At 41.1% G+C, this 19,939-nt stretch overlaps 1 protein-coding gene across 4 annotated transcripts; it reads left to right on the top strand.

Annotated features, from left to right (window-relative positions):
• The first annotated feature begins 171 nt into the window (after positions 1–171).
• Positions 172–14,009, top strand: FGFR1OP2 (FGFR1 oncogene partner 2). Of its 4 annotated transcripts, none has more exons than XM_075113583.1 (6): positions 172–386; positions 4,105–4,241; positions 5,413–5,530; positions 6,428–6,570; positions 10,363–10,476; positions 11,265–14,009. In XM_075113583.1, the coding sequence occupies exons 1-6, from the start codon at positions 383–385 to the stop codon at positions 11,400–11,402; spliced, it is 654 nt and encodes a 217-aa protein (XP_074969684.1). In that variant the 5' UTR covers positions 172–382; the 3' UTR covers positions 11,403–14,009. The 4 variants fall into 4 exon arrangements, with proteins under 4 accessions (XP_074969684.1, XP_074969668.1, XP_074969661.1 ...); XM_075113567.1 differs by lacking the exon at positions 172–386 and adding an exon at positions 517–724; XM_075113560.1 differs by lacking the exon at positions 172–386 and adding an exon at positions 870–1,007.
• The last annotated feature ends 5,930 nt before the right edge of the window (positions 14,010–19,939 follow it).

Genomic DNA, 19,939 nt, shown 5'->3' with positions numbered 1-19,939 from the left:
CACCCTCCCCGCCCCGCCCGGCGCGGAAGGAGGAGGAGGATGATGACGACGATGATGAGGAAGAACCCGCCGGTCTCGCGAGACGCCAACCGGTACGCGAGGAGAAGCACCGGTAGCCGGCGGGGCGCCTCTCGCGAGAAGTGGGAGCGGCGGCAAGGCGTCCTCTCGCGAGAGCTCCGGGCGGTCTCTCATTGCCCGGTGCCGCTGGCGGGTGGGGCGGCCGCCCTCGCCTCACGCCGCCCCGCCCATTGGCGGGGACGCACCTCCCCCGACCCTCCTCCGCTTCCCCCCCCCGCCTACGGCCCGCCGCCATTTGACAGCGGGGCGGGCCGGTCAGTCGGGGCTTCACCCCCGGCGCCGGGCGCTGCCGGAGCCGCCGGCCATGAGTGAGTGGTGCGGGGGGTGGGGGTGCCGTTGCCCAACGGACTAGCCTTGGGGCGCGCGGGGAGGCGTGACGTCACGAGGGGTGCGAGGGAGGAGGAGGAGCAGCTCCCCCTTCCCCCCCCCGGTACTGCTGGCGGGGCGAGCCCTGCCGCTCGCCTTTGGGCAAGGAGCCTTCATCGGCCTGTCGCGTGCCCGCCGCGTCGCGGCCGGTGCCGGTGTCGCGACAGTCCTGACTGGCGCGCGGCGGCACCCCGTCGCGCGGCGGCGGGGAGCAGAGAGAGCCAGCTGCTACCCCTCCCTCCTCCTCCCCTCCCCCCGCGCAACCGGCCGGCGGGAAGCGGTGGGTCCGGCCGGTGCCGCGAGCGGGTGGCGGCGGCCGTCGCCGGGCGGGCCCGTGCGCTGCGGGAGGGAGGGAGGGAAGGGAGGGAGGCTTCTTTGTTTGTTTTGTGCCGCTGGGAGCGGCGGCGGCGCCTGCTCAGCCGGTGGCACTCGCCCTTCGCACGGGGAGCGCCGGTGGGCGTCTGCACCCAGCCTCAAACTCTTAGAAGCTGCAGCCTGCCTCAGCCTTGCGGAACCGGTAACGGTGGGGAGGAAAAAACCGAAGCGTTAAGCTATGGGAAAAGGTAGTTTTCAGTAAGGATGTAAAAGAGGCAGAGAATATAGGAAGGCTATAGTTGGACAAAAATCTTTGCTCTTTGGTTTTTTTTCTTTTTTTAAGGGCAGCCAAATTTGATAATGAAAGTAATTAGTAAATAGCAGGAAGTGACAGGAAATGAATATGTAGTAGCGGTATTGCTATGTTGTTTGAGTTGTTGCTCTTGCTACCTGTTGACCCTGTTGGTAGGATTGCAGACTAACAAATGTGTTTGCAGCTAGGCATCACTCGTAGGGTAGAGTTCAGGAATCATTAAGTATAGCTGCTATAGTGCTCATGCTTGGGGAAAAAATTAATATACGATAAGAATTGGTTTGAATTAAATATATTTGATTAATTGGTTGGGTTTTTTCCCTAAATGTCCGGGTTAACTTACTCATTGAGATCTATTTTAGGATAAGAAAAAAGGGGTTTTTTGTTTTTTATAAGCAGCCAGATGAGCAACTAGAGGAAACTTTAAATTTCCTCACCCAAAGGAATCCTGGTCAAGATTTGGAGCCACTGTGAATTACCATGATAGAAATTATTATTCTCCTTCTTAAGACACAAATCCTGCCTGAAAACGGGAGACGGCCTCTGGCCTGCTGAAGCTGCTGCGCTGCGAGGGTGGATAGTCGCTGCCGAATTTGTGTGGCTGCATTCCACACGAGGCACGCGTGTGTCTTCCCCAACTCATTTGCTGTGAAAAGGAATGCTGGTGGCTTTGCTGCAGACGAGTTTCTTTTTAGCTTCTGTGGTTGAGTTGGGTCAAACTGAGAAAGTGCATGGGAGGATGAATGCGTAAAGTGTTTAAAAATTTATATCGATGCATACAAATTATCAGAGGTGTTAACTGCATTGCACTCTGAATGCCAAATGTATTCCAAGCTCATGGAGAGGCCTGAGAGGCTTTCTTTGTACCGGCTAGAGAATTCATGACCCATGAATTGAGATAAAGACTGTTCTTTCAATTCTCGTTAAATACGGGCCTGATCAAATCAATTCCTGTAACAAAAAATCAATTTCTGTAACCGGTTAGCCAGCTAGTGAGGAAGGTTGTCTTTTGTCTGCAATATTTTTGTAGTCCAGCAGGAAAGTGAGACGAGAATTGGAAGAAGGGAGGAGCAAGAAAACCCAATGCTTAAAAACAATGCAGGATGACACCCTATCTAAATAATATTAAAGAGAACTTAAACTGCTAAACCAGAGTGAATAAATTAACTACCTGTGATAACATACCAGTCTGCTGAAGAACTTGATTCATACTTCAAACACATACATACATCATATAGAAGTTAAAATGAAAACCCTAGCTGACAAACAGGAAGGAATTAACATTACGAATGTGTATAGGAAACTTGTACATGTTAAAACGCTGATGCTTTCGATAACACACGAATCACAGAAAGCAGGTTAAAATAGTTGTGCTCTTCACATGCACAAAGCTCACTTATGGAAGCTCCTTTGTCAGTAAGCAAGTCTCAAGCTTTCTGTGATGGCAGGGTCCCTGAAAGACCCCATCTACTTAGAAAACGTAAACTAAATGCTTTTATATATGTGCTCCTCAGAGCAGGGGGAGCAGCTGATGAAATTACCAAATTAAAATGCTTTTGAGAAGCTAGACCTTGCAGGATGTTCATCGTGCACCAGGCTCTTCAGAGAGAATGTTCCAAGCTCTGCTGCTGTCATGCTTAGTTTTCCCCCACCGTAATGCATGAGGGCAGGATATTCCTGCTGTGTTTGTAAATCTTCTGAGGGGAATGGTGGAACTTCTGGTACTTGAAGTATCCTTACTTCTGCTACTTACCCAGGGCAGTGGGAAGAGGTCAGCTGGAGAAAATGGGAAGGTTTCTTTAAGCTTGGCTTAAAGATCCTAGGCTATGATTTGTCAAGGTGCCTGAGTAAGTTAGAAAATCAGTTTGGAGCACATTTTTTTCTGCTGTAGCTCAGGAAAGGCTCACTGGCCTTTTGTGCTTAGAAAAATTTCTCCTTTATCAAACGACCTGGCTAAGAAATGGATGCAGTTCATCTTTCAGTACCTTAGAAGGTTTTCTGAAACAATTTTCGAGCTTTATATTAATAAGTCCCATATCTCTAATAAGCCTCTACAGTTGCTGTCTGATTGCTGAAGAACTGTTCAAGGAGTTTAAGTAGATTTCCTTTTCAGCAGAAGTAGTGCAAGGTTTCTTAAAAGAAAGTAAAAACTTGGGCTGAAAATCTCGGTCTTGAAACTTAATCTGTCAAGAATGAATATGAAAAAATTCAACATAAAGGCCAGTGTTTTGGAAATGCTAGTTCATACAAGCATTTTTCCAGTTTAGCAATTCTTGCAATAGGTAATCTCTGCTCACAACTGCTGCAGTCAGAAGGCTGGTATTTTAACTATGCAGTCGGTTCTTTTATCTTAGCTAAGTTGCTGTCTTTTACAGTTTAATTCCATGCAGTGAAGTTTGAGTTCATTTATAGACATGAAGAAAACACAGGCCTTTAGTTTTCTGAATTTTCCCCAAGTAATTATCTCTACTCTGTCAGTTTAAGCTGTTCCTTCTCTGCTGATTTAATTCATCAAAATCTTCCAGCCCACTGTAGTCCTTTGCCATTCTCTTTTGTGCTGGATTTATACCTCTCAAATATCTTGAAGTATATTTGAGTAGTAGGAGGGCACATTAAAAAAAAAAAAGGTAGTACTGAAAAATTAGATCATTAATGTAATATTCTTTTTTTTTTTCCTCTGCTACTTACAGAATGACAGGCACTGCTCAGTTTCCATATGTTCAATAGTCTTCCTTTTGCACCTAATATATTGATACTCTCCTCACAACACAAATTTTACTTTCATTTCCGTGCTCTGATATATGGTCTCAACAGCAAATAAAAAGGAGAAAAAGGAAAGACAGACTTTAGGTTGTTATTAAGATATATAAATTTTTCCCCACTGCTGGAAGACAACAAAATGTCTGGATGTTTCTGAAGGAAAGGTTGTATTCATCTGCTATAGACTAAAAAAAAGAAGATACGTATCACATAGCTGTTCTCTGTAAAGCAAAGAGGTGGTGGTGTGAAAATAATGTCTTTCTAATCTTTAGAAATGAGTTGCACAATTGAAAAAGCCTTAGCAGATGCGAAAGCACTGGTGGAACGGCTAAGGGAACATGACAACGCAGCAGAAGCTCTTATTGAACAGACTACTGCTCTTAACAAGCGGGTTGAAGCAATGAAACAGGTTTGGTTTTCAACTTTGTTTACTCTATTAAAAGAACAACTTGGAAACATGTAGTTTAAAATAATTTTTGTGTGCTACTGTACAATGTAGAATCAGTATGTTATTTGGTTAATGCTTTAATACCATGCTAAGTATTTTCATTATAGGTGTGACTGTGATCTAAAAATAAGCTGTTTATATATTTAGTTTGGTCCTGTGAAGAAGTGTTCTCTGTTATTCTAGTTGAAATACTGAAATTAGCATTTACTTGAAGAACACTGGTAGAAATGGGGTTGGTATCTTACAAACCATTGTATGGTGTCTTCTGTTTTGCTCTTCTGTGAAATACTACTGTTTCATTAATGTCAGCATGCACATTTAATCATATAGAGGCCCTGTCATGCTTTCTTCTGTTCAGACGACTTCATCTTTTCACAGTCTCCTTTTGTTTCAAAGCAGCCTCTTAGACTTATTTGTGACCATTTCCTTTCTGACATTAAGCTATTCAAGGCGTGTTGTTAGATTGAGCGTGACTTTTACTAGAGAACTTCTGGAAAAGCATGAAGGTGTCTACTGACTTTCCATATGGGGGTTCATCCTGTCATTTTAATAGAACACAGGATGTGTTAATGGGCCTGTAAAATAATAAAACCCTGCATGTGCTTCATCCCTGTAAAACTAGTCATGCAGAGGCTCATAACTTGAAATCAAGGATATGAAGTGATTCTGTTTGTTAAGAGTTGGGATCCAATCATTCAGGTCCATGTGACTTGTACCCATACAACCTTGTGGTTTAAGGTATTGGGAAGCCACAGTAAATATCTGGAGGTTCATACCTCGTGGTTTTTCTGTACCTTATATATATCAGTTTTAAATTACTTGATGGTGAATTTGACCTGCATTAACTGAAGATTAAATAATGCCCACTACACACATCTGAGGTATGAAACTTCTCTAAAAACAAGGTGATACTTTTGTGTCCCTAAAGGGCAGTATGTTAACAACACCTTCAGAAGTGGCTTTGATAGTATTCTTTAAAAACAAGCAATATCTTGCTGGTTACAGACTTTGACTGATGTTAGAACTGGTCCTTTGTGACTTGCTGAGTAACGCTTGCCTTCGGTTACTCAAATATGTTGTGACTGCGTTTTGTGTTTCAGTTTTGTGTTGGTTTTTTTTTTTTAATAACTAGTACCAAGAAGAAATTCAAGAGCTCAATGAAGTCGCAAGACATCGTCCTCGGTCTACGTTAGTGATGGGTATCCAACAAGAAAACAGACAGATAAGGGAATTGCAACAGGAAAATAAAGGTAAAATGTGAATATTCTATCCCTTACAAGTTCCAGCCTGCACCACTGGAATTAGTGAGATTTTTACCATTGATCTATTCTCAAAAAATTGTGTAGAAGAATTTTTTTTCTTCTAATCTCAATCTGTCAGTTTAACAGATCATAATGCAATCTAATAAAGAGTCCAAATGTCCAACCACTGGGACTGTGATTAACAAAACAAGAGAGTTGTGGAAAAATACTTTTTGAGTCCTTACCTAATATTCAGCACAAGTGATGAGATAAATATAACTTACTTCTCCAATATAGGTATCTATTTGGAAATGTGTTTTCCCACCACTAAAAATAATTAATTTAGGAGCAGTCAGGACAAGTTGTAGTGTAAGTGCATTAGTATAATTCCTTCTGGAATTCTGTACACTAGGAATATACTGTTCTTCCTGGAATACCTTAGGTATTCTAAGTTATATTCAGGAAAGCAGTCAATGATCTTAGTTTGTATTAATCTTGCCTTTTCTCAAGGGTTATTTGTCCTTTGAGTTAGTATATTTTGAACACAAGCATTTTATTTTAGCAAGCTGCAGATTAAAATCAACCTGTAAACTTCTTGCCAGCTTTTGTACAGTGTTGCTTATAGTGGCTAGAGCAAAGCCCTTCTCAGACACACTTGAGACAGCTTATATCGCCAAAGGGACTGAATATGAAGTCATATTAACAAAAGACCTTCTGTTCATGACTGAACAAGAATTTTCCCCGGGTAGTCACCACTGAAGACATTTGCAGAACCTATTTTATGGTGCAAGGAGAGGGGACACTCAATTAAGGGCCTATTTCAGTTTTCCCAAGCTGAAGTACTTTTGCATTTTGTTTCAGTTCTTTTCTGCTAAACTTTAACTGAATTTAACATTATGTTGGTAGAACTTCGCACATCTCTTGAAGAGCATCAGTCTGCTTTGGAACTCATAATGAGCAAGTACAGAGAACAGATGTTTAGGTTGCTTATGGCGAGCAAAAAGGATGATCCAAGTATAATAATGAAGCTAAAAGAGCAACATTCCAAGGTAATGACTTTTTTTTCCTTTGGGGTTTTTCTTTTTGTTAATGCCTAAATTAGTTTGTAGTGGATCAGTTCAAGGCTTACTTTGCCTCGGTTTTTATATCATTTTACTAACAAGCCTAATCTTTATAATCCAGTCCATGAAATGCAAACAGGAAGTTTGGATCAGTCTAGTAAGTCAACATTACTAGCTTCTGATTTATTTAAGCTTTCATCAAGTAGCATTTCATTACAGTATCTACTTAATATACTATTGTTTTGCCTAGGTCTTTAAGGCAACTGCCCTGTTATACTTCCAGGTGCCCGTAGATCTCAGTAACATTCAAACGTTTAGACTGGCTTCAAATTACACTTGTGACTCCAGCAAATAATTAGTAAACCTGTACTTGCTGGGGAGAGTAGGAGGAGTAAGTTTTTTCAAACTCAATATTCAAATACTTTTTCCCCTAAATAGTGTACATTAAAAAAAAAATTAAAAGGTCTTTTGAATATTGAATAAATGCACACAGACTTCTCTTTCCTGCTTTAACCCTTGGTTCTTGTTTTGGTGCTGATCAGGATTGCTAAGCAAAATCCAGGGCAGCCTGAGATGCTTGAAGGGTGGTGAAAGTTGCTGATATTAGGTGTGCTTCATCTTACGGCTTTTGAAAAACTAGAAAAGCAAAGTGCCGTCAAGCAATGTTTTTGTAAACTATCTTAAGGGAGGTATATATGAGTATTCAGCAGCTTCATATAAGATTAATACAGGTTTTTATAGCATTAATATATGGTTTGGTCTTTTTAAATTATTTTCAGGAAAACTCATGATTCAGATTGTCACTAACAGATCTAAACAGGAGCTTTCTAACAAAGTATTACATAACATTTTAAATTAAATGTAATCCTCTCAGAGCAGCGTAACTGTAGACAAACATCAGTTCTAAGTGTTTGATAATCTTTGACCTCAACAAACTAAGTTTGCAAAGCAGAGTTAGGGTCTGCATACTGGGAAAACAAAGTTTAAGAATTTGGTGTTTTCTTATCTCCTTACAAAATCACAGGTATGTAATTAGTGCCACTGAAAACAATGGGACTGCTTAGATTGGCATGAAAGAATTTACTGGATTAGAACTACATCCTTAACACCTAAAAGAAGAGAAGGATATATATATCCTTTTCAAAGAAGTTACCTTAATATATAGTATAACATATCTTACAGCCTCCGGAGAGGGTAAACTTACATCCAAGACAAAAGGGTAAAATAATATCCACCCTGAAATGGATTTTGAATTTTCATTTAGGAACACCTCTGTGGATTAAAAACTCGAGGTTAAAAAAAACCCACCAAACCACATTGAACAATATTATTTAAACAGGAGGTTTAGGCTTCAACATTTTGGTTAAATCTGATCCCGCAAGAATGCCTGGTGAAGAGGATTTATCGCCCTTATCTTGACACATAGGATTTCTGGAATTTCATTATTTCTTCTTCTGATCAGCCTTTACATTCAGTAACATTGAACAATCTTGATGCAGTCTTTAAATACTCCTGTTAACTACGAAATCCATCATACATAAGGAATTAATCTCACTGTTACCACTGTTACCAGTAATGGCTGTTCTCTCAAGTGGCAACTCTTAACTTTAGTGCCTATTTACAAAAGACTTTAAAAAAAATCACTGATTTCTGCAGATCAACAAGCACCTCCTTTAAAGAGGAAAACCAATTTCCTTTAGCAGTGTTGTATGCATGAGAGAAGCGCTTGTTGGTAGGAATGACCCTGATCTAAGTGTGCTGTTTGAATTCACTCAGCTGAAACAAGGCCTAAAAATGCATGGGGTTTGGTTTTGGTTTTTTTTTTTTCTCTTTGGAGAAAAAAGACAACATATGGCAAACAAAAAGGAGAGCGATACAAAAAGCATTCGTAGGTGTTTTGAGGCTGTCTTCATAAAGAAACACTTTGGTTGCACTGTTTTATATGACAGCACCTAAGTTTTACACATCTGCCTTCCAGACTAGAACCTTACAGTTTTGTGTTAGCATCTGATCGAACATTAGTGACCTTGGAACAGGCCCTGAATCAAATTGATCAAGAGGCCACATAAGCTGGCAAAATAGGAAGTAGGGAGGACAGCAGTATATCTAAAACCCACTGACTCCTTCCCAGTCCTTCTCAAGGGTACATCCTTGCCCACTCATTCTTTTACCACTGATCACTACTTCCTTTCATGCTAAATGTAGTTTTTCATTGAAAAAAATGTTTCACATAATGACCTTCATTGGAAACTGAGAAGAAAATAAAGATTCACAGCAAGTTTGGGGTTTTCCCCCCCCATTCTTTTTTTTCCCCTCCACTCTATGCCGTGAGTGGGTATTTAATGAGTAAACAGCTTTGGGAATTGGAACAGCAGAGAAGAAAGGATGGAAAGGGCCAATGTTCATTTTAGTAACGTATATTTGTTTTGATCAGGTAAAGTTTATGATTCCAAGTGAGTCAGTCAGTTTTTTTTATGGTAGTTTAATCATTTCTGGTAGTCCAAAGGCAAGCTGCTCATCTGCTAGATGTATGGACCTCCAGTCAAACTCATAATTTAAAGGTGGGATTTAACTTTAGTCTATACTGTTCTCCACTTCAGTCCTACTGTTCTGCTTTTCCTGATATTAGTTAGTAACTATTGTGAATTTTGTCCAAAGGTCAGTTTAGACATGGATAGGCTGGGATGATAGTAGAGTTGGGATAAAGGACAAGTTGAGGAGAAGACAATGAAAACTAAAAGCTTCTGGAAATACCATTGAAACATTTGTCTTAACAGCAACAAATGCCAAAGACGTAGGCCCTTACCTAGGTCTGCCAGGGAAGAGCAGTAGTGACCCATTAAGCGTTTCCTGCTGGTAGGTTGGCCAGCGAGAAAATAAACTGTCACCTGAACCAACAAGGTCCACGTAAGAGATCACTTCTCTGCAAACAGTGAAGATTATCGAAAATCTCACTTCTTTGCAGAGGCTGTTATGCCTTTGTAAATGGCTTGTGTCATCCCACTCGTGGCAGTGGAACAGGACAAGAGCAAACCAAACTACTGCTCTTTTTCCTCTTTCTTGAATCATTCTGCGAGATGTGGTAGGTAGTTATTTATAATAGCAAAGTACCCTGCCAGCACTAATGGGTGGACACAAAGAGGCCAATGAGGACACAACAATTTTTCTTACAATTCAGCAAGGACAGAGACCTCTGAAATTCAGATCCCAGATAAGCTGGAACTGGATTCAAGCGGAAGTACAAGGACACATCTGGGGTCCCTAATATAAAATATAGTAAGGATCATTCATCTGGTCTTTTTAAGAGATAAATGCCCCTCCACGGGCTGATACTGGCTGTACCAGACTTGGGATCAGGTTTAAAACAAATGGAAAGAGTGTGGCAAACTGAGCTGTTCTGAGGTGAGTTCAGTCTGCCTGCATATCCAAAATGACATCCCTCAACTCCTGCAACACAGGAAGGCCTTGTCAGAGCAAGCACACAACTAACTTGTAGCCGTTTGGAAGATGTGAAGCTATGGAAGACAGAGTCATTTAAACTTATATAAAATTCTAATAAAAGGGATCACTGCCTGGCAAACCAGATTTATTTAAATAAACAGGGCCACAGCGGCTGCTCATGCTGTAAAGTTATAGAGAACTTGTTTTCTCAAATTTAGGCTGCGTTTGTGTTTTTATTAAGTGGCAGGCAGTCAAAATGCTCATTTAATGCTTTGCTTATTTTTAATAATGCAGAAAATATATTACTAAGGCTGTCATTATTTTAATTTTCTGTCTCAGGAGCTGCAAGCGCACGTGGACCAAATTACAGAAATGGCAGCGGTAATGAGAAAAGCCATTGAAATTGATGAAAAGCATGGCTGCAAAGAGCAGGAACGTATCATTCAGCTTGAGGTACGTATGCGATCATAACAGCAGCGGCACAAATAGCAGGGGAGTAAAAGTTTCCACAGTTATTTATATTGAGTTACTGTATCTCTTGTCAGTTACTGCACCTGTCACTCACACTGCTAGTTATGCTTTCCTTGTTGGGAGGACTGTAAGTGCTGTTTTCCCCACAGTAGCTTACTGTCAGGTCTTGCATAGATGATACTTCACCACCGGAAATCAGTGATTTATATTTATATACAGGCTTAAGCCTTCTCTTTTTTAAAGTCTCGGTGTAGCAAAAAAGCTAGTAAAATAATACTAATTCATCCTAACGAATAAGACACTAGGATGCAAATAATAATAATAATAATGTCCACGCCTTTGGCGTTTAAATATTATTGTTTTAATAACGATTTTGTGCTTGGGGGGGTCTCAGTTGCTTGTCGTTAGAGAGTCAACACTATTGCTCTTTAATGAAGTGCTAGCAAAACAGTTCATTATGGGGCAGGTGTGTGGAAAGGAGGGGAGATTATTTTAAATGCAACGTTTGAACTTTATTATCCTCCTCTTACCCTTTTTTGGGTTTTGAGCTTTGAGGGTTTTTTGATGCTTAATTGCCCATTCAAAAGAGCAAAAGGGTCAGAAACCTAATGTTCTTTGTTTTAGAAGATAATATAGCACTACCTGACTGCACATCAGTATTTTAATCCTTATACGTATGTGTGGAGTAGAGGGGAGGGGAGATCATTAACGTAGTTATCTTGACGTCTTTCTGGAGTTGGGTTAAATGCCTTTTCTTTCTCTGGTTATAGCAAGAAAACAAAGGCTTGAGAGAAATTCTTCAAATAACTAGAGAATCATTCCTGAACCTCAAGAAAGAAGATGCATCAGAGAGTACGTCTCTGTCAGGGTTAGTAACAAGCAGTGATTTGAGCCTGAGGAAAAGCTAAAGACTGTGGAAGTCAACAAGCTTCAGTTGCACACTTTACAAACAGAGCATCAGGGGTCACTTGTCAAGCACTTGTTACTGAATAGGGCACCAGCAAGCTAATGCATCTTAAACTCCTGTTTAGTGGCTTTTATACTGCGTAAAAGAAATTAAAAATGGTATTGTACAAAAATCTTAGCGACAGATTAATTGCCATAGATCTAACTTCAGTAGGAAATGGATTAATGCACTTACTGAATTGGGAATTATTTTTATATGAAGTAATTTTACAGATAAAAGACAAGATTTCACGTAATTTATGTAAGTTATTGCTCATCCAAAGTTTCAGTGCACCTATTATATAATAAAGGTAAGACTTAAAGTCTGATCTCTAGCTAAAAAACAGTAACTTATAAATATGCTTTGTGCATGATCCACACCACATTTTTTTTCCTTTTAGTAAGTTTTTCATAAATTCTCATTTTACAACAAACCTGCATAATGGAAAGGGGTCATAGGCAGCATAAAACTTAAGGCTTTCTCTTATTTAGCCACAGGTTAGCCTGTTCCAATATAAGGTCAACTGTTTAAACATAAGGAATGCTTTTGCAGTTCAATATTTATTTTTTTTAAATTGAAAAGAATTCTTTAAAATAAGTATACTTAATTGTATTTTCAGAACACGAAAAGAGCTGCTCCCACTTTATTGTTTTCTGGAATACAGGTAGCATAGCATAGTTCTGCCTTAGCTTGTACTTTTCTGAGAAAAACCACCAGGCTCAGTTCTCTATAGATAAGAAGCCACATTAGTCCCATCTATTTCTTCTCCAATTGCCTGCCCAAACTTCCTAACTGGGAAGTGGCAGTTTGAAAGCAGCCAAGCAGCGGCGGCGGCAGCAGCAGAAAGGTTGTTGGGGGAAAGAGGGAGCAGCTCTGTGGCAAAGTTGGCAGCCTGCAGGCCTGTAATCAATACTCTTAATTTTTCTTTAAGTACAAAATAGTCATCGAGAAGGTTTTTAAGGAAGTTCCAGGTACATGTTATGTTTGCACTAGGAAAAGTTTCAGTATGTTATACTGACAAATAGACTGCTCACTCTTAATCCTGAAATACTTGTAGAAGTGAAAGGAATTGGCTTTTCTAGATCGAAGCTGGCTTGTATCATCTGTGGATACGATGGGAGTGCTACACCGGACAGGCCTGTAGTAAAGAGGGGCTGAAATAATTCATGTTTGGCTTTTGTGTGCCTGACCACCACTTCTTGGTCAAAGCAGCAAGAATGTTCCTAGTATTGATGCATATCATAACTTTTTGTCCAGCGTGTTAGTATATTCTTTACCTGGAAAGCCTACTCAAAGCAGCAGAGTGAATGCTTTCAACCACAGAAGACTGTAGATCTATGAACGCCACCCACAGCTGAACAACTTGTCTAGCAAAATGAGTTGAACTCCTAGTCTGAAATAACTATTACTTAATCAAATTTGATTTTCAGTTACAACTAAGTGCGTCAGTTTTAAATACAAACTTCCTTTGACTCAGTACAGCTTCCCTGGGCTCAAGGTAGATGCACCACATGTCTTAGGGTGAACATTCAGTTTGCAGTGGACTAATTTATAGGGAGCTAAGTATTTTTGTTCTGTTGCTGCCCTCTTTCCCGTAGTGCTTTTAAGAGAAAAAAGTGACACAGTGAGAGAGAGGAGTGTTCAGCAGAGGAAATAAATGCTAGTTTTCAATTAACTAATAGGTATACCAGGGAATGCAGTTGAAGGGCTCACAAAGGACAGGTAAATCAAGCTCTCCATGTTTTCACAGTGGTTGTTTTTTTTAATAAATGGAGAAACTGCTACTTCTCTTTCCAGGGCTTCTTAGCTTGTTTCTAGGCTTAAGAATATATTGAAGACATTCATGTGCATGGGGGAAAAAAAAAAAAGTTTTAACCATTTCCAAACTTGCTAAATGTCTGGGGGGAATTTTTGGGGAACACTTTAGCTCAAGCACGAAATACACTTGTCTGCTACTGTTATCTGTAAAACTTTGCCAATGCTTCTATAATTTAGATTTGCATTTCTACTGTAGCTTGCAAGCTGGTGACTTACCAGAAGCAACATTTTTTTTTTTTTACTGGAGTATGTTTTGTTGTTGCAAACTTACCAGAAGTTGTAGGTGCAGTTAACTAAGTTACTATTTTTAAATGTGTCTTTTCAGACATTGACTGGTAACAGAGGCATTTGTATCCATTTAACACTGACTGCAGTTTCATGGCTGACTTTCTGGTTTGTCTCTTAAATACCATCTCCAGAGCCGTATAGCAGAGAAGGGTAGTTAATCTGTGGCAGTTCTTTAAGGTTGCTCTATTATGAAATAATGCTTGATTAGTGTTTATTTTTGTAAATTAAAAAAAAATGTGACTTAATTTATCTACTCCTAGTCTTCACGTTTGATACGTCTCCCCGGTCAATCCCCTGACCTGATCATATTAGGATTTTGAAGAACCTTCACAGTGTGTGGAGTGACTATTTTTCATTGCATACCTGTTATTTTTGTAATGCAGATGGCTTGAAAAGAATTTATGGCTAGAATTGTGTACTGTACAGTAAACTTATTTTATCAATAAAGTTGACTGAAAATACAGATGTCTTCATGAGTAAAGCAGGGTGCTGAATCTGAGATGGGCCTTGTAACACATACGAAAAAAGACATCATTTTGCCATTTGCTCAGCTTATTCTTATACTTTAAGGCAGGCCAGCCAAATTTCTAGTGCTTTTATTCATGTTGCTATGTAACAAAAGAGAAAATCCCTGCATAATGTCTTAATTTTCTCTTGGAAAACTAACAATCATTTCTGCACAGGTAGTTATTCATCTTTCAAATGAACCACTGGAACTGTTTATTAATAGAAAGGAGCAATAATGATAAACAGCAGTCCGCTAGACTTTTGGTCACAACGTATTTTGGTACAGATAGGATGTGATAGTTGTGCTTTTTTCCTTGAAGATTAAAAAAAAAAGTCACGGTGACTTGGTTTGGGCTCTGGGTTCCTCTCTGTGATGTGTAGATAAGAATGTCAGTGGATTACATGCCTAAGCTGACAACGTGTTTTCTCTACTTCCCCATGATTTCTCAGAAGAGGGACTTTTTTCAGTATTCTAAATTCTGTGCCTGAAGGCAGGTAATAAACATCAAGCTAAGTCATGAATACACGTAGCGGCCATTCAACTGAGGTAAAACTGAAGGGCAGCTTAAAACAAAATTGGGCTGTTTTGTACAATTACAAGCTTTAAATAGCTTTCGCTTTTTAACCAACACATTGGAGTAGAAGGTTGTGTTAAAATACAGAATTGACGACGCTGTTTCATGCAGAATTGTGTTTGCTAGGGTCCCTCTGTAGATACCCAAAATAAGACTTGCAAGTTTTCAGTTTTAGTTGGTAAACATTAAGCTTTAAAAGCACTTCTGCTGGTCAAAAAAAAGAATTTCTCAATCTCCTCTTTGAGTGTAAAGCATGCACTTGTTCTTTCGGCAGATACTGATGTCTGAGATGACAGGTGCTTCAGCAGGCTAACAGAACGCTGTGGCACTGGTCACAGGATGACGGGTTGTAGACAGTGACAGTGGGAAGATGAGACAGGAGAGCACAAGAAATCCCAACTTGGAAGTGAAGGAACGTGGTAGAGGAGGGAAGTTTTGATGTTAAACAATTTCTTTACCAGCCTTTTCAACATCATGCTGTTGGTAACGCTTAAGTTCTGGAAGCAGCGTCAAGCTACGCGCTGCCACTAGTGACCAGAAAAAGCAACAAGATGCAGTGGGGACACCATTCAGCTGCAGGTGCCCAAAAGCTGCCAGCACAATTGTCACAGGTGTCTGCTCAGAGGGATTCCGTTTCACTTGGTGTGCAAACAAAGCAATCTCGTTATTGTGCTAGAAAAGCCTATATGCTCTCCTGCACGTATCCCCAAGCCAGCACCAACGAGCAAACGCCTGCTGCTGTTGTTTAAAGAGCTGAAAAGTAGATTCTGTATAATGTCAGCAGAGGACCTCTTGCTAAACTTACCCTTCCAGAACACCAAGGTGCGCTGGGAGAACCACGCGCAGCAGAGAGCTGGTTTTCATCACGCGCACATACCTGGTGGAGGTGTAGGTTACATTCAGCCTCACCTTTGGCCCATCCCACATTTGCGATGCTGTTGAACTTCATACTGATGACAGTAGAGCAGACTAATTTAAACAAAATTGTTTAGCTTCCACATATTAAAGCACGCTGCAAAATAAAAACAGATTCTATTTAACTGACTGCCTGAGAAAAGGGCCTGTTGTTCCCACTGCCTGCAACCGCCTCCCTTCCCCAGGCACGGTCTGATGCAGCAGCGTGCCTATTGGGAGCCAGTGGGGCCACACCTTTGTATCGGAGAACATCATTATTTCCCAAGTTCAGAAAAGAAACAACCTCTTACATCTAGAAGAAAACCTCAAGCCACTGCTCAACATGGAGGGAAACGCTTCATCATTCTAGTCTTGAAAAAGTACATGCCGGCAACGCTCCTCGGACACGACCTGGAGAGCAGTGGCACAGGGAAACAAGCAGAGCTCCAACTGCAGTCCCTTCCCATTGCCCTAAGGTGAGGTTTTATCTTTCTTATAGAATGGCAGAGTAACTAGTTTCTCTACAACGTTCTCACCACCAAAAATACCTTAAGAAATACATTTGAGGATGGTTATTTCAGTTATTTCAGTAGTGACAAGCATTAGATACGTTTTTGAAAATTCAGTTGTTGGAAGCTCAGCCAATACAAACTAATGGGTGCCAGGCAATTGGTGTCATAGGTTTGCCGGTACTACGCTCAGGAACATAGTAAGCGATTTTTAAAATGAATCATCATACGCAACTCACTAAATTACTGGCTAGGCAAACAGCAGCTGCCTCCTACGATATATACTATCTGTGCTTTTTTGCTTCCTGCATACAGCTTCCCTCCCCCCCTCCAGAGCATTCAGGATAAAAAAATAATATGAATCCTGCTTATTTTGAGCACAGTAGATAATTTGTTGTTACAGCAGAAGGCACCAAGGATAATGTGGAAAAATTGCAAAGGGTGCTTTTTTTTTTTGACAAGGCAGACTTGTGAAGACCCAGCTCTGAAGCAGGTAAGTTGTATGCAACCATTTTTTCCTCCCACTCCCTCTCACTCCCAAAATGAGCTAATTTATTGCTCTCTTTTGAAGTTGTCTTCACCCAGTATGCATGAGGGTATAAAGCCTTGCATACTCAAACAGGAGACAGCTGTCTGCCTGTAGCTACGTGCTAGCAGACAAGGTCTGAGATCAATTAAAAAAAAAAAGTTAAAAACAAGCAGCGTCCGCTTAAACAAAAAAAAAACTGTATTGGAGCTGTTGTGTCTAAAGAAAACAAACACCAAAGCCTAATAATCAAAGATATGGGAGGGGGCAACCTAATCAGATCAATATTGATGAAATTCAAATAAATAGGCAGGGATATGTCAATGCATCTCAGCTGCTGAGTTAGAACACATTGACCTAACGCTTACAATACTTCTCTGTAGGATATTTACTCACCAGAAGCTCAACACTTCCTATTCTGACTGTTCACTGAATAAACTGACCAGAATCCAAAGTTATACTAAAGCCCACCACCAAGTACCACTGCAAAGATCACGTGCAAGCCTGCAGCACGCTGCCGCCAGTTTTAGGAAGAGAAATGGAAAGCTCAGAGGCTTAGCGGAAAAAAAAGCATATTTTGAAATGGGGCATATTGCTTTCTCAGGAAGGGCTTCCTGGTTCTCAGATAAAGGACCGCTCTAGGCAAGGGCAGAACGAAAGCTGAAGAGCCGAACTAGGGTGAGAAGCATCAGTGAAAACTTGCAAAACAAAGGCTTTGGGAAAGGCCATTTCTGCACACATTCCAGGTTGGAATAAGAGACAAATACAGAGGGGACCAAAGAAATCCTTTATGCCTCATTTATTTCTTTTGCTATCGGAAAGCAAAGCAAAGTCTGGGGAAGGCTAACTCTGCATGAGTTCAGGAAGCAGGAAGGAGGATGTAGCAGATGACCAATAGGTACCAGATCTGCAATGCTGAAGGATGATTTTAGCCCAGGCTGCCGAGACGCTGCAAGCCAAAACATACACCTTGCACTTCAGGGTTAGGAGCAGGAGTGTGCTAACCTAGTCACCTAAAAACCAAAGAAAGAGTTAAAAAAAAAAAAAAATACATTAAGGCCTACTTAAGGAGTTCTGTTAAAGAACTCACCAGGAGCTCGAGAGCTGACCAGCTCACCCAAGAGCAGCAGCAAGGAACAGGTCTGACATGGGACACAGGAGAGACCTGCAGAGCAGAGGCAAAGGGTCCCATTCTTCCCTCCGCAACACACGGCACTCAGACAGGCAAGTTGTAAACCATTTTCTCTCCTACCCAAACCCTGCGCCACCAGAGGTCACTGTGTTTGGCTGGGCTTCATGACTATGCCCTGCTAGGAGCATCAGCAGTTTTACCTACCTGTTAGCCACGTTCGGTCCTTAGCCTCTGATTAAATACACCCTCCCTGAAGAGTTACTGATGTCTATGCTATATTACAACGGGATTTTGATCCTCAAGCGGTTTTAGACTAACTATTGCTTTACCCTCTGTTTCAGTATCCAGTTGCTTGGGGCAGTTTCAGCAATGCCCAAGTACCTCAGAAGCAGGAAAACAAAACAGCTTGAAAGCAAGCCACCAAACAAGCCAGGACACGTTAAAGTCTCTCTCTGACAGCAATAGCATTAAGGTGTCAGCCAGTTAGTATATTTCACAGGACTGAGTTTTTGTTTCAGACTGGCACTCCACAACGTTCGCATTCAGCTCAGGCTTCTCAAAGCCAGGCTCACAGCCACAAACAGCAAGGTATTTAACAAAGGCAAAGTTTTCTCAGAAGTCTCTATCATGGGTTTTACATAATACCCAGCAGCTGAGCCCCCAAAATGGTTCCGAGTGCTTTCTAACCTGATGTATTTGGCGTATTTCTACCAACCAGCTGAGAAAATCCAAACTCAAGGACTAACACCTTTTCATCTTACCAAGCACTAGCAGCATGGACTATTAGCTTGGAAGATCTACACCACACCATTTGCCCCAGAAAGAAGAGCCACTTGCATAGGATACATAACTGCACAGATGACAAAGGCACTTTTATGTTGTGGGCCCCTTCTGTAATTTCCCACAGCCTGCTCCAAATCAAAACACAAAGCTTAGGAGAGGGGAGAGTTTGGAGGGGAAGAGGACAAAGCGCACCTATGGAACGCATGATTTGTTTTTATCTTCAGTCATGCTTTCTGAACATTTGGAGAAGCAGGTAGGCAAGCTGCCTTACACATGAAGCAGAAGTCAGGCTGGGTTTCTGATTTTAAAGCGAGGAAGGAGACACAAGAACAAAAAAAGATCTGTTTATTTGGAAAGATCCATGTCCTCGAGTCCACTTGTGCCACAGCTTGTTCAACTGCTAGGAGAAATCAGCACGGGTGCAAGAGCAGAGGGAGGAGGAAGACAGTTTCTCCTGTGGATTTGAGGCAGGGCTGGAATACATGCAGACCTAGGAAAGCTCTACAAGCAGCTAAGATAAACATCACAACGTGATCATTACAGCATTATTACAGTCCAGCAAAGACTGCAGAAAACTCAGTAAAAAGTATACTGGAGCCATCATGGCAGGAAGATTCTCTACAGCAGCAGGAAGTAGATCAGCATCACAGCCCAGGAGGCTTCAGCTTCCATGAAGCTTCAACACATTTGATTTTACAGGGGAATCACTACCTAGAAGTAGTTTAGATTTAGATTCCCCAGAAGCCTCAGATAGAATTGTTTTAAGCTAGCTACACTACCTTGCAGTTTTGCTAACACAGCAAGGCAGCAAGCGCTTCTGATGAGATTCTGCAGTCAGAACAGAGGCATAGCAGGGTAGGGTCCAGTTCCCCTTTTGCCAACTGCCTCAGAGGGTACACAAAAAAAGCGTCTTGAAAATTACCCCTTCAACAGCCCAGTACACTGATCAGTTAATGTGTTCCAATTATTATAACTGTTACTCACTATGGCTTACAGAATATGGAAGAAAATTCCCATATCACCTCTTAGCAGTATCAAAAAAACCCAACCAACAATGACAAAAAAAAGACAAAATCTCCAAGTCAGGATCTCAGGGGGAAAAAAAGAAAAAGGTCAAAGCCCAGTTCCTACATGGTCTTGCAGGCAGCATCCAGCCCAGAAGTGGATGGCAGCCATCCCTTTGCCCTCTAGAACCTCATCTGACAAAGCTATTTAAAAAAAAAAAAAAAAACAAACCGAAAAGGCTCTTCAGACCATGCACTTCCTCACTGGTTTCACACAGAACTTAACCACACTCTCAGCCTCTGGGTGTCACTAAGTACAGTAAGTCCTTACAACAGGTCAGCTAAGTTCACCTGCCACCTCATTCCTTGAGGGGCTAAGACTAACTGTCCCTACAATACCAAAGGCAGAAGCTAAGTTATAAAAGCATCACTGAATTCAAAGAGACCCCTTTGGTTCCAAAAG

This window comes from Phalacrocorax aristotelis, chromosome 1 (genome assembly GCF_949628215.1).
Source record: "Phalacrocorax aristotelis chromosome 1, bGulAri2.1, whole genome shotgun sequence".
Classification (NCBI taxonomy): domain Eukaryota; kingdom Metazoa; phylum Chordata; class Aves; order Suliformes; family Phalacrocoracidae; genus Phalacrocorax; species Phalacrocorax aristotelis.
The sequence above is the reverse complement of the archived record's forward strand: the minus strand, read 5'-3'. Positions and strand labels throughout refer to the sequence as shown.

What these genes read in the sequence shown, in the direction of transcription:
- FGFR1OP2 (XM_075113560.1), top strand. An exon ending in ATTGCAACAGGAAAATAAAG is followed by an intron (nt 5,531 to 6,427) that starts GTAAAATGTGAA and finishes TTATGTTGGTAG; the next exon opens with AACTTCGCACATCTCTTGAA. An exon ending in AACGTATCATTCAGCTTGAG is followed by an intron (nt 10,477 to 11,264) that starts GTACGTATGCGA and finishes CTCTGGTTATAG; the next exon opens with CAAGAAAACAAAGGCTTGAG.